This window comes from Geotrypetes seraphini, chromosome 10 (genome assembly GCF_902459505.1).
Source record: "Geotrypetes seraphini chromosome 10, aGeoSer1.1, whole genome shotgun sequence".
Taxonomy (NCBI): Eukaryota; Metazoa; Chordata; class Amphibia; order Gymnophiona; family Dermophiidae; genus Geotrypetes; species Geotrypetes seraphini.
In genome coordinates, this window is record NC_047093.1 from 7,391,370 (window position 1) to 7,405,113 (window position 13,744).

General features: G+C 45.4%; 1 protein-coding gene across 3 annotated transcripts in view; it reads right to left on the minus strand.

The window, feature by feature from the left end:
- Positions 1–2,361: 2,361 nt before the first annotated feature.
- Positions 2,362–13,744, minus strand: part of CEP131 (centrosomal protein 131) — a 126,579-nt gene continuing 115,196 nt past the window's right edge. For 2 of the 3 annotated variants that reach the window (XM_033961700.1, XM_033961699.1), the window contains one exon: positions 2,556–2,627. In XM_033961700.1, the coding sequence (XP_033817591.1) occupies positions 2,556–2,627 (72 nt within the window). Of the gene's footprint in view, positions 2,628–13,744 lie in introns of all 3 variants that reach the window. The other variant, XM_033961698.1, reaches the window with a different exon arrangement.

The window sequence follows — 13,744 nt, forward strand, 5'->3', positions numbered from 1 at the left end:
AAGTAAGGAAATTCTACTTTACGGAGAGGGTGGTGGATGCCTGGAATGCGCTCCGGAGAGAGGTGGTGGAGAGGAAACTAGTGACAGAGTTCAAAAAAGCGTGGGATGGACACAGAGGATCTAGAATCAGAAAATAATAGTAAATAGTGAAGAACTAAGGTCGGTACTGGGCAGACTTGCACAGTCTGTGTCTGTATATGGCCTTTTGGGGGAGGATGGGCTGGGGAGGGGGCTTCAATGGCTGGGAGGATGTAGATCAGGGGTGGGTAACTCCGGTCCTTGAGGGCCAGAATCCAGTCGGGTTTTCAGGATTTCCCCAATGAATATTTATGAGATCTATTTGCATGCACTGCTTTTACTGCATATCCATTGGGGAAATCCTGAAAACCCAACTGAATTCCGGCCCTCAAGGGGCTCTTTACACAGTCAGTATTGTGGCTGATGCAAAATTTGGAGGCAGGTGGTGGTGGGGGCTTTGCCTGTGGGTCATTGGTGGAGAATTCAGTGTGCTCAGCTGTATATAGTTCATTAAAATTTTGTATTCTTACGTCTGGTTGCTGGGTTTGTTTAAGAAAAAGGGTAAACCAAAATACACCCTTGTAAAGCATGCAATAAACGAGAGAAAAAACCTCAGAGAACTTTGAAACTACTGCACTATTAAAAAGTGATAAAAGTAGTCGGTCACGTCTCGATCACATGTCAAAATCTCTCATTGCCATAAAACTTTAAAGTTGTTTTTTTATGATATGAAAAGGCAGTGCAAACTTAATTTGAATAAATAGCACTTAACTAAGAAGAAACGCCACAGCAGACACCAGCATTGGATGTTTAAAAATCATATGGGGCCTCTGTTTCACCACATAAATTGTGGCTTCCTCAGGAGTGATGCTGAAGTACAGTGGAACCTTGGTTTGCGAGCATAATTCATTCTAGAAGCATGCTTGTAAACCAAAGTGCTCGAATATCAAAGCAAGTTCTCCCACAGAAAGTAAGGGAAAGTCGCATGATTCGTTCCACATCCCAAAAAGAACCCCCCACACCCCGAGGCCACTGGCGCACTTCTACCCCACCCCAAAAACACCCCCCACCCCCGAGGCTACTAGTGTGCTTCCACCCCAGCCCTGGGAACCGGCATCGCAACCTCCACCGCGATTGGGCACCTGCACGCAGCACCAACCCACAGTGCCGGTGTCGAAAGAGCCTGCCGTCTGCCGCTGATCTCTGCTGGGCCTTGAGCATCTGTGCTTTAGAATCTCGGAGAGAGTGAGAGCCAGAAGGCCCTGAGCATGCACAGATGCTCAAGGCTCAGCAGAGATCAGTGGCAGGCATCAGATAGCAGGATCTTTCGGCACCAGCACGTCTTGTGGGTTGGTGCTGTGTGTTGGAGCCAAATCGCGGTAAGGGTTTGGTTGGTGGGCATATGGGGGGCGATGTTAGTTCTTTGGGGATGATGCCAGTTCTCGGTGGTGGGGGCTCGCAGATCAAGTCAATGTTCGGTTTGCGAGAATGTTTTGCTCGTCTTGCAAAAGGCTCGCAAACCGCGTTACTCGTATATTGAGGTTTGACTGTACTTTAGTTCTTAACCAGCTTTCAAAAAATGTTTATGATTATTAAAAGTTTTAACCGCACTTTGATTTATCAACAGCACAGTGTACAAAATATATAAAAACAAGAAATGAAAAGAACGCCATTTAAAATAGGAAAGAAAAGAAAGACAAAAAAATAAAATAAAATAAAATAATAATTAAATGCAAGTAATCTATAAATCTAAAAAACTAAAACCAGGCATGACAGCTGCGAGGGATGTTCGTATTCTTCTGCTTTGTGACTTTAATGGTGCCAAGCAAGTGAACGAAACTATTAAACAAATCTTAGGTGTTTTCAGTCTCCATCTACTGGTAGGTGTGTATAACCCAAGCATCAGCATCTAGACCAGTTTAAAGGGCTTAAAGGAAAGAAAATTAGCAAGTAAAACCTTATTTCTCCATTTGAGAACTACGAGTTTGCGCCTTCACCTGTGGTTTAACTGACCGGTAAATACCTGCGGTGCAGCAGAGTAATTGTTTTTTTAACCACTACAAAATTCAATCAAGTGGGGCCATTTCGAAGAAGGCACACCAGACAACTATAAACCTAGAGTGATGAGTGAAAATTTCTTATGAAAAGGAGAGGAGTTGGCCTGTAATGTTAAGCATTTTTCTTTAGGAACAAGAAAGGGTAAAACCCTTGGGACATCCAGCCCTAATATGTAAGGCTAAGTGCTATATTAACATGTCTGCACTGGAAGGTGTTAGGGATTATGAAACAAAAATTACTAAATCATAAGGAGATGAGGGAGAGTGGAGAGAGACAGAACTCAGCCCCCTTGGGAAGCAAGACGCCGTTTTATTTATAAAATATAAAGTCCAGCCATACATCAAGTCATCCAGTCCAATCTTTACACTGAGGCTAAAGGTAGCAGAGGTTTTGTGAAAATAGAAAAACGAGTGAGGTGGGGAACAGCCCAAGCACTCGCACCAGCAGACAGATAATGGGCATCCTCTGCAGCCGTGGCCTTATTTGGATAGCAGCTGCTTTCTCTGTTGCTCTAGTAGTGCCTCCAGGTGGTCAGCCCGTTTAAGTGTTGCCTAGAACATTAAAAAAAAAAAAAAAAAAAAAAGAATAAAAACCAAAATCATGTTATATTACACATAAAACCCATGGAGAGCGGAAGTCTGCCATATTGAAGCATGACATCACCTAGTGTCAAAACTGACCTTTCTATTTCCCTGATGCTGCATTCTTAATACTAAGGCAATAATTGCTGAGAACAGGCCTCCTCTGTGCTGAGCGCGATGGTAGGGCATTTTATCCTGTACTGTTGCTTGAGCTTATCTAATGATGTCACAGTCAGCAGATCTCTGCCAGTTACTAGGGCCAACATGAATCTCCCATAGAGCATATTGTCTCCTGCTGACAGGCAGAAATATGATTGTCCAGAGGCTTGAATTCATAAGCACAATAAGTATAACTTTATTTTTTGGGGTCTTCGCCTACATTTTCATGCAGGTCTTATTCCCGATTCTTCCTCAGTCTTTAGCCCAGCCATCAGATAATACAAAAGGACAATCCTGCACATAGCTAGAAATAGGTCTAACTTGCCTTTAAGTAGTCGCTGGGCCATGCTGTCCAGCGTCACTCTGTCAATCTGCTCTGTCCATGAAAGACTATTATGTCCTTTTTTACATATCAACAAATTTTACAAGTATCAAAGAAGATAGAACTGGGATGCTATGGAAGTGTTATGGGATGTTGCTCAATACTTCTTCTAATGCATTAAGAGGCTGAAATCCAAAACACAGGCTAAGTCGTGGGCCAGACCCCGCCCCCATAATAGTCCTAATTGTAACACCATTTTTTCCATTCATTTTTCATATATATGCACAATATAATCTTATTAACCACAAAATTAAAACTACACAAAGCACACTGTATGCTTCTCAAAATTCATTCCTACCAGAACAGATTACTCCTAAGATTCAAGACTTTGTATGCTGTACAACCCCAGAGAAATAGAAACAAATGCATTTCTTCCTGAACAGTGCAAAATATAGACAGCAAGTGCAAATTCTCAAAATTGACACAATTCAATCACTAGATTTAAAATAAAATAATTCCCCCTACCTTTGTTGTCTCCCTCCCTCCAAGCTGTGCCTCAATTAGGTGCCTCCCTCTGGCGGGTGTCTTACTTTCTGGCCTGCTCACGCCTGGCCATTTTATGCTGCCCGCAGTGTGAAGCACGTTTGCATTGCCTGGCCAGCTCTCTTTTCCTCACGGCCGCAGTGTGCACAAAGCCACGTCCCGCACCTCATCCAGAAGCCTTCCCTCTGACTTTGCGACGCCAGAGAAGGCTTCTGATTCAGGCGCAGGACGCGCGTAGGAGCTGCTGCCCGCAGCTTTGTGCACTGCGGCAGCCAGGAGGAGGGAACCGGCCAGAAGATAACACTGGGGGTGGCAATGAATATGCTGCATCGATCGCACCGCGGGACACATGAAACAGCCAGGCAGGCCAGAATCGGCCTGCAGGCCTCGAGTTTGACACCTGTGCTCTAATGAATCTAACACCAGCACACAACATTTCAAGCTCCTGAAAAAGACACATTCTACAGCCATGGTGCAGGAAACGACTGTACCAAATGGATTTGAGTAAGCAGAACATACAGGAGTGTCATTGAATGACAACAAAAAGAGTTTCCTTTTTACACAAAGAGCTGGTGAGCAGAAATATAGCTAAAGAAACACTTCACTCTTCAGGAGTGACCAGTATTACAATCTCCTAAAATCTCTGTCAGCTACTTCCAACATTATTAATAGAGCTTCTATTTTTAGGTGAAAAAGCACAGTTACTTACCGTAACAGGTGTTATCCAGGGACAGCAGGCAGCCTATTCTCACATATGGGTGACGTCATCAGCGGAGCCCGGATGCGGAAGCTTGCAAGCAGACTTGCTTGAAGAAACTAGAAGTTTCGAGTCGACCGCACTGCGCATGCGCGAGTGCCTTCCCGCCCAGCGTAGGGCACATCTCCTCAGTTCAAGCTAGCAGAGAAGCCAACTAGGGGAGGTGGGTGGGTTGTGAGAATAGCTGCCTGCTGTCCCTGGATAACACCTGTTATGGTAAGTAACTGTGCTTTATCCCAGGACAAGCAGACAGCCTATTCTCTCATATGGGTGACCTCCAAGCTAACCAAAATAGGATGGTGGGAGTGTTGGCAATTTAGGAGAATAAATTTTGTAATATTGTCTGGCCAAACTGTCCATCCCGTCTGGAGAAAGCATCCAGACAATAGTGAGAAGTGAAAGTATGAACCGAGGACCAAGTAGCAGCCTTGCAAATTTCCTCAATAGGTGTAGATTTGAGGAAAGCTACTGAAGCTGCCATTGCTCTAACTTTATGGGCTGTGACTCTACTGTGTAGGGGTAATCCAGCCTGGGCATAGCAGAATGTGATACAAGCAGCCATCCAGTTGGAGATGGTACGCTTAGAGATAGGATGTCCCAACTTATTTGGATCAAAGGATATAAAAAGTTGAGGAGCATTTCTGTGTGGTTTGGTGCGTTCCAAATAGAAGGCCAAAGCACGTTTACAGTCCAGAGTATGAAGAGCTGATTCTCCAGGATGCGAATGAGGCTTGGAAAGAACACTGGAAGAACAATGGATTGGTTGAGATGAAATTCCGATACCACTTTAGGGAGGAATTTAGGATGAGTGCGAAGGACCACTTTGCCATGATGAAACACCGTGAAAGATGGATCAGCAACTAAAGCTTGCAGCTCACTGACTCTTCGAGCAGAAGTGAGGGCAATGAGAAACACCACTTTCCAAGTGAGATACTTCAGATGAGGCCAGAAGTGGATAAGTGCAAAAGGTAATCCAAAACAGAAGATAAGGAGGAATTTTGAGGCTCCTTATCATGAGAAAAACACCACGTAGAAAATCTAGTCCATTTTTGGTGATAGCAATGTCTAGTGGTAGGTTTCCTTGAAGCCTGTAAAACATCTCTGACAGGTTGAGAAAAGTGAAGAGGAGTTATGTTGAAAGGTACCAAGCTGTCAGGTGTAGAGATGCAGGTTGGGATGCAAAGATCCCTGACTCTGTGAAAGCAGAGAAGGAAAAACTGGTAGAAGGTATGACTCCCTGCTGCTGAGTTGAAGTAGAAGGGAGTACCAAGGTTGTCTCGGCCACCGAGGAGCAATCAGAATCAAGGTGGCATGATCATTCTTCAACTTGGTTTCCAATAACCAGGGACAATGTAACAAGTAAAGTCAGAAAAAGTAATTAGGTAATAGAAAAAGACTGACTTAATTGGTAAAGCCAACATATGAGAAGAACCTGCTAGACTGCAACGTGGCTCAGAGATATGTAACTCTAAAGAGTTGCCTTCTTGAGTTGAACCTGACAATACTGTATATCAAGCTATGATTGGATGAAAAAACTCTTATTTTAAGAGGGGGTGACCTCCCCCTCTTTAGAGTTACATATCTCTGAGCCACGTTGCAGTCTAGCAGGTTCTTCTCATATGTTGGCTTTACCAATTAAGTCAGTCTTTTTCTATTACCATTCTTCAACTTGACCAGAATCTTGAGAATGAGAGGGAATGGAGGGAATGCATATAGGAAGAGATTCGTCCATTCCAGAAGAAAAGCATCTGCCTCGAGGCGATGAGAGAATATCCTGGAGCAGAACTGAGACAGTTGGTAGTTGTGGGGAGCTGCAAAGAGGTCTATCTGAGGCTTTCCCCACTATGAAAAAATGTAATGAAGAGGCGAGGAATGGAGTGTCCATTCTTGAGGTTGCAGAAGACGACTCAAGTTGTCCGCCAAGCAATTCTTCGCCCCTTTTATGTAGCAGCTTTGAGGAAGGTGTTGTAGCGAATTGCCCAATCCCAAACCTTCAGAGCTTCTTGACAAAGGGAGGCAGATCCCGTCCCTCCCTGTTTGTTGACATAATACATGGCGACTTGGTTGTCCATCCAAATGAGGACTACCTGGTCGTGAAGATGTTGAAAAGCGTTGAGAGCCTTTAGGATCGCTCTAAGTTCCAACAGATTGATATGACACTGACAATCCGTACTGGTCCAGTGGCCTTGTGTACAGAGACCATCGAGATGAGCGCCCCAAGCGTAGGTCGAAGAATCTATCATGAGGACCTTCTGATATGGGGGCGTTTGAAAAAGCAAGCCTCTGGAGAGATTGGAAGAGAGCATTCACCAATGAAGAGATTGCTTCAATGAAGGAGTGACTGTTATGTGTCGAGAAAGTGGGTCGCAAACCTGCGTCCATTGAGATGCCAGGGTCCACTGAGGAATTCTGAGGTGAAGTCTGGCAAAAGGAGTCACGTGTACTGTGGAGGCCATGTGACCTAGGAGTACCATCATGTGTCTTGCTGAGATGGAAGAGCGGGAAGACACAGTAGACAGAGTTGAAGAAGAGCTTCCAGACGTTGTTGTGGAAGGAATGCTCTGAGTTGGACAGTATCCAGAACAGCTCCGATGAATTGTAGATTCTGTGAGGGCTGAAGTTGGGATTTGGGAAAGTTGATTTCGAATCCCAAACTTTGTAGGAACCAGGTAGTCCGTTGGGTCGCTAGAATAACCCCCTGAGATGTTGAATCTTTGATGAGCCAGTCATCGAGGTAGGGAAATACCTGACGACCATGGTTCCTTAGAGCTGCTGCTACCACTACCAGGCACTTGGTGAACACTCTGGGAGATGAAGCCAGGCCGAAGGGAAGCACTCTGTATTGATAATGTAGATTCCCCACCCGAAATCTGAGATATTGACGGGAGGCCGGATAAATGGGAATATGAGTGTAGGCCTCCTTGAGATCCAGAGAGCATAACCAGTCATTCTGCTCGAGAAGGGGATAAAGGGATGACAGGGACATTTGAAATTTTTCTTTGACCAAAAATTTGTTGAAAGCCTTGAGATCCAGAATGGGCCGCAGATCGCCCGTCTTCTTTGGAACAAGGAAGTAATGGGAGTAAACCCCTCTGTTCTGCTGTTCTAAAGGAACTGGTTCGATGGCATGCAGACGAAGCAGAGCTTGAGCTTCCTGAAGAAGAAGGGCGGTCTGGGATGGATGGAAAGGATACTCTCTTGGAGGAAGCTCTGATGGAACCTGAGTGAAATGAAGAGTATCCTTCCCTGATGATGGTCAGCACCCAGAGGTCGGATGTAATTGTCATCCATCGGTGGTAAAAATGATGGAGACGACCTCCTATAGGGGGAAGAGAAGTCAGAGACAGAACGATGGAGGTTATGCTTTGTTGTAAACAGTCAAAAAGGCTGTGAAGCCTTAGGTGCAGCAGAAGGTTGAGATTTTTGTTGCTTCTGAGGCTGCTGTTTCTTAGGAGGGGGGCAAGTATAAGGAGCCGCCCTTGGAGCAAAATGCCTCTGGTAAATGGGAGGAGGACGTGTAGACTTGGCAGGAGTTGGCTTGGGCTTAGGTCTGACAATAGAAGCAAAAGATTTCTCCTGTTCAGACAATTTCTTGGTGGCTGCCTCGATAGATTCATCAAAGAGGTCATTGCCTGCACAAGGAATATTAGCCAAATGGTCCTGAAGATTAGGGTCCATGTCAGTGGTATGAAGCCAGGCAAGGCGACGCATTGCTACAGAGCAAGCAGCCGCCCGGGCAGACAACTCAAAGGCATCATAAGACGACTGAAGGAGATGTAATCTGAGTTGTAAGATAGAGAAGCAATGACTTCTTGAAATTCAAAGTGTTTTTGAGTATCCAAATAACTCAAAAATTTAGGTAAAAGAGTTATGAGGAACTCAAAATAAATATTAAAATGAAAATTATAATTAAGGACTTTAGAGGACATCATAGAATTTTGATAGATGCGACGTCCGAATTTGTCCATAGTTTTCCCTTCCCTTCCAGGAGGAACGGTGGCATAAACCTTGGAAGGATGGGACCTCTTTAAGGATGACTCAACAAGCAGGGATTGATGAGATAACTGTGAGTTGTCAAACCCTTTGCGATGGAGAGTTTTATATCTAGAGTCCAATTTGCATGGAACAGCTAGAATGGTATAAGGTAGAATAGTATAAAGTCTGAGACAAAAGCTTGTGAAGAGGGAGCTTAAGTGACTGCCGGAGGTTGAGGAAGATGCATGACTTCGAGATACTCCTTAGAGTATTTGGAACCGGCATCTAATTGAAGATCCAAGTCAACAGCCATCTGACGAAGAAAAGATGAGAAAGATAGCTGATTCGCCAATGCTTTGCCTCGAGAAGGACTCGAGGTCGTTGAGGCAGCCTGGGTCGAAGATGAAGCTACGGCAGGAAAAAAGGCATCAAAAGAATATGGAGACTTGGACGAAGCAATTGAAACCGCTGAATCCTCGAGGTTTGGAAGTGGAGACTTTGATCGAGGAGTCGGAGGTCTAGTAGAAGTAGGAGTAGATCGAGACTTAGTTGAAGACAGACATTCTTTAGAAGAAGAACTATGCCTGGAAGTATGCCTCGATGAAGGCCTCGATCGTTGGTGAGAACGGTGCTTGGAAGCAGATCTCGAAGATCGAGAAGACTTCGCCTCAGAGACAGAAGCAGCCGATGCCACCAAGGAATGGATAGGGCTGGAGGCTGTGGATCGAAGCTCCAGAGGCTTGGTGGAGGAAACTCGATGCACTCCCAAAGACTCTGCTCCTTGTATAGAGTGTGAGGATTCCTGCCGAGGCATTTGCAAAGAATCTTCTCCTTGCTTCACGTGCTTAGATGCCAGACCAGACACACGCAGAGACTCTGCTCCCTGCAAAGAATGTGCAAGCTCAAACTGAGGCAAAGGAAGAGGCTCGACCTCTTGGGAGTCTGCAGAATGCCCAGGCTGGATGAGAGTAAGAAGCTTCGGTCCCATATTAGTGAGGAACTGAATGAATTGCTTCTCCAACATGGTCTGGAAAGAAGCCGGCAAGGATGGATCCGTGTCTGAAACCGGACCACCTGCTTTGGCTGGAAGTTCCACAGAGGCAGTGGAAATGTGCTTTGACTTAGAAGTCTTAGGCACTTTAAGCACCACCGCTGGAACTTTCTGCTGAGCTATCTGACCTGAGGATACAGGGGAAGATACAGCAGAAGTCGTTGAGGAGAGAGCCGATGCAAACGACGAAGGTCTGATGAGGCTCAAGGTGGAAGCAGTAGAAGCAGGAGGAGTCTCGGTCGAAGGTGAGGCCGCCTTCGAAGTCGAGGGATCGGAGGAAGAATCCATTCTGAAGAGCTTCTCCACCAAAATACGACGACGTTTAAGGGCTCGAGGTTGAAGAGTAGCACAGTGCTCGCACGACTTCGGTTGATGATCCGGCCCAAGGCACTTGAGGCACCAACGGTGTGGGTCCGTGAGGGAAATCGCACGCTGGCACTGGCTACACTTCTTGAAGATGAACAAAATGATAGACTGGTAAAACTTAAGGTTTAAGATACCAAAAGTATTTGTGTACTCTCAGATACCCGTCTCTTAGATCATCAAAGTTCTCACTAAGGTTGTTTATACGGGTTCAGATATCAATCATTGAGTACCGAAAATGCAAATAATACTATAAAGTGCTATAAAGTGCTGAGTGAAATCAAAAATATATAAAGATAAGTATAAAGGTAAGTATATTGCACTTATCTTAATGCACCCGATATTCCCTACGGGACCCGTTTCACCCGATATGGGCTTCTTCAGGGGTCAAGTATTAGTGTTGTCTCGGGTTTACAAGACAAAAATGGCGCTAATACTTGACCCCTGAAGAAGCCCATATCGGGTGAAACGGGTCCCGTAGGGAATATCGGGTGCATTAAGATAAGTGCAATATACTTACCTTTATACTTATCTTTATATATTTTTGATTTCACTCAGCACTTTATAGCACTTTATAGTATTATTTGCATTTTCGGTACTCAATGATTGATATCTGAACCCGTATAAACAACCTTAGTGAGAACTTTGATGATCTAAGAGACGGGTATCTGAGAGTACACAAATACTTTTGGTATCTTAAACCTTAAGTTTTACCAGTCTATCATTTTGTTCATCTGCGGATTATTTAGACTTGGTACATTGTCTTATATTTAGTTTTACACTTCTTGAAGCCCATTGCTGGCCGGGACATAGGAGGAAAAACAGCCGCCGCAAAATCGAAGCCCCTGTGCTGTGGCCGAGCGGCCTGCCCCGGCAGCCGAATGAAAGAAATTAAAATTTTATTTTTTAAAAAAAGAAAGAAAAGAAAAACAGCGATTCGTGAAGAGAAAAACACAAACCGCGATGTAGAGAAGGCACGAAGTAACAAAGTTAAACGCAGAGAATCAAAGACGGACTTCTCGGCTCCGCGAAAAACTGAGAAGACGCGCCCTATGCTGGGCGGGAAGGCACTCACGCATGCACGGTACGGTCGACTCGAAACTTCTAGTTTCTTCAAGCAAGTCTGCTTGCAAGCTTCCGCATCTGGGCTCCGCTGATGACGTCACCCATATGTGAGAATAGGCTGCCTGCTTGTCCTGGGATAATGTAGATATTTCCCCACCTAATCTGGGGTTTCTTGAGAATATATAAACTGGTGTTTGTCTGTGTTTTTTTGTGACACAGGTACTATTACTGGGAACCGACGTCAGAGGCAGGGATCACGGCAGAGGAAACAGCTCCGAAGATCTATGGCAGCTTGCAAAGATCGCTAGCACCGCAATCTTCTCTGCAGGCTGCTGATATTAAGTAAATGGTGCGCGGGAGGCCAGACGGAACATGCAGGCCTTCAGGAGGGGGGGAGTGCAGTCCTTCGAGGGGGGGGTGGTATAGGCCTTCAGGGTGGGCAGGCAGGCCTTCAGGGGTGGGGTGCAGGCCTTCGGAGGACAGAGATAGAAGATGGATGGTTAGCACGGAGAAAGAAGAATCAGAAGACAACCGGAGCCAGGGACCAACAAGATTTGAATAATGACCAGACAACAAAAGGTAGAAAAAATAATTTTATTTTCTGCTTTGTGATTACAATATGTCAGATTTGAAACATGTATCCTGCTAGAACTGGTGTTAGACCGCAAACGTGAACTAGGATTTAACAGAGAGAGGAAAAGTCTTTTTTGTTTGTTTACACCACAGCGTCAGTGTGGTTAGGAGAAGGCAAAGGGGGTGAAGAGACTATAAAGGGGGTGAAGAGGTTATAAAATAAACCCACCAGGATGTCTGAAAAAAACACCTAATTGGGCAGAAAAATCGACTCGAAAAATCGATTCAATAGGCTGAATCGAATTGAACTTTTTTCCCTGAATCGGGCAGCACTACTGGGAACCTCGCAAAAACAGTGCTTCCAAAACTTTTTCAAGCTGTTGCACATTCAACATTGGGTTCACTTTGTCACAATCCATCATCACCAGCTTCCATACCATATCCTCTGCGCCATTTATAGAATCCGGCCCAAAGTGTTGTTAATAGTTAAGAATGTTCTTAAATAATAATCTGGGGTTTCTTTGGTAGAGGAACAAAGGCAAGAGAGATAATCTAATCAACCAATAAGAAACTCTTCTCTTTCCCCATATCTCTAGTTCATATTATTCGTGGTGGTCAACAATGTGCTCTTCATGACCACGCCAGTTCTCCCGCTGACATCACTTCCAGATGCCGCGTATAGGAAGTGATGTCATAGGGAGAGCTGATGTGCAAGGAGCATGTTGTTGGCCAACCCCAAGTAACAACTTCAACTAGAGATATGGAGGAAAGGAAGGTTGGGGGGGGGGAGTGGCAGGCGGGATCTGAGAAGGAGCAGGGGGAAGGAGGGGTGTCACCGCCCCGGGTGCCTCTCATCCTTGCTACACCACTGGGCACCAGACATGTAGGCCAGGGTTTTAAAGGAGAAATTAGGTTCTTACCTGCTAATTTTCTTTCTTTTAGTCCCTCCAGACCGGCACAGAAACTGATGGGTAATAGCTCATCATGACCAGCAGGTGGAGACTGAGACACAAACTTCTGGCTATAGTATAAGTGGGCTGTGCAGTCCAAAGTACAATCAGTCTGACGAATGAACAAGCAGAACTAAGAGCTAGATTCACTAAGCCCATCGATCAACTTCCGACCACTTAGCGACCCCTTTACGACCCGATTTCCCTCTGACTCGATTCACTAACCTCTGTTCCGATCAGCCTCCGATCCGCGCATGCAAATGAGGGGGAATGGCATTCAAATGTAGGCAGTAAGTGATTCATTAAAATAAAAAAGCAATACCAACTGGGCTGGCCAATCCAAAAATAAGTGACTACTGAGGACCAGTCGCTGAGGTCCTTTCAGACAGCTCTGCCTTCTGCCACCCTGCTCTCAGCCCCAATCCTCTCCTACCGCCCTGACTCTCCTGCCCTTCCCCACAGTGCAAGCCCGTGGTTTTAACCCACAGGCTTAAAGCAGGTTAAAACCATGGACTTGCAAAAAACCAGTTTAAAAAGTAAAATTTAGCTCTGCTGGGCTTGGAGGGCCAGCGCATGTGCAGACCATCTACAGATGGTCTGCGCATGTGTTGGGAACGCTATAGAGCGATCCAAGCAGGCAGTTGGGGGCGTGATTCCAATCGCCCTCATTTGCATGAGGGCAATTCTTGAATCAGCCCCCCCAGACACGGATCAGATCGGATCCGATCCCTGTCCTTAGTGAATCTAGCCCTTTGAAACAAGAACTACAACAGCAACAACACTCCTAGAAGGAGAATAACTAACAGAGAAATACTGTTGGATATTGATTAGAATAAGAACCTTCAAAAACGTCTCCACAGTTCGACAGCTACACCAACCACTGTTCTTTGAATATCCCCTAACACAGCAAAACAAAAAGACACCGCAGAAAAAAAAAGTACTCTTCGCAAAAAACTCTGAATAAAAAAATGACAGGGCAGGGACTGTGCCGGTCTGGAGGGACTAAAAAGCACAGTTACTTACCGTAACAGGTGTTATCCAGGGACAGCAGGCAGATATTCTCGACATGTGGGTGACGTCATCCACGGAGCCCTGACGCGGACAGCTTTTCAAGCAAACTTGATTGAAGATTTCAAGTTTGCTGGTGCTGCACCACGCATGTGTGTGCCTTCTCGCTCCACTAGAAGGCGCATCCCCTCCTCGTAGTCTTCAGTTCAGATAGCTAGCAAAGAAGCCAACCCTGGGGAGGTGGGAGGGTTGCGAGAATATCTGCCTGCTGTCCCTGGATAACACCTGTTATGATAAATAACTGTGCTTTATCCCAGGACA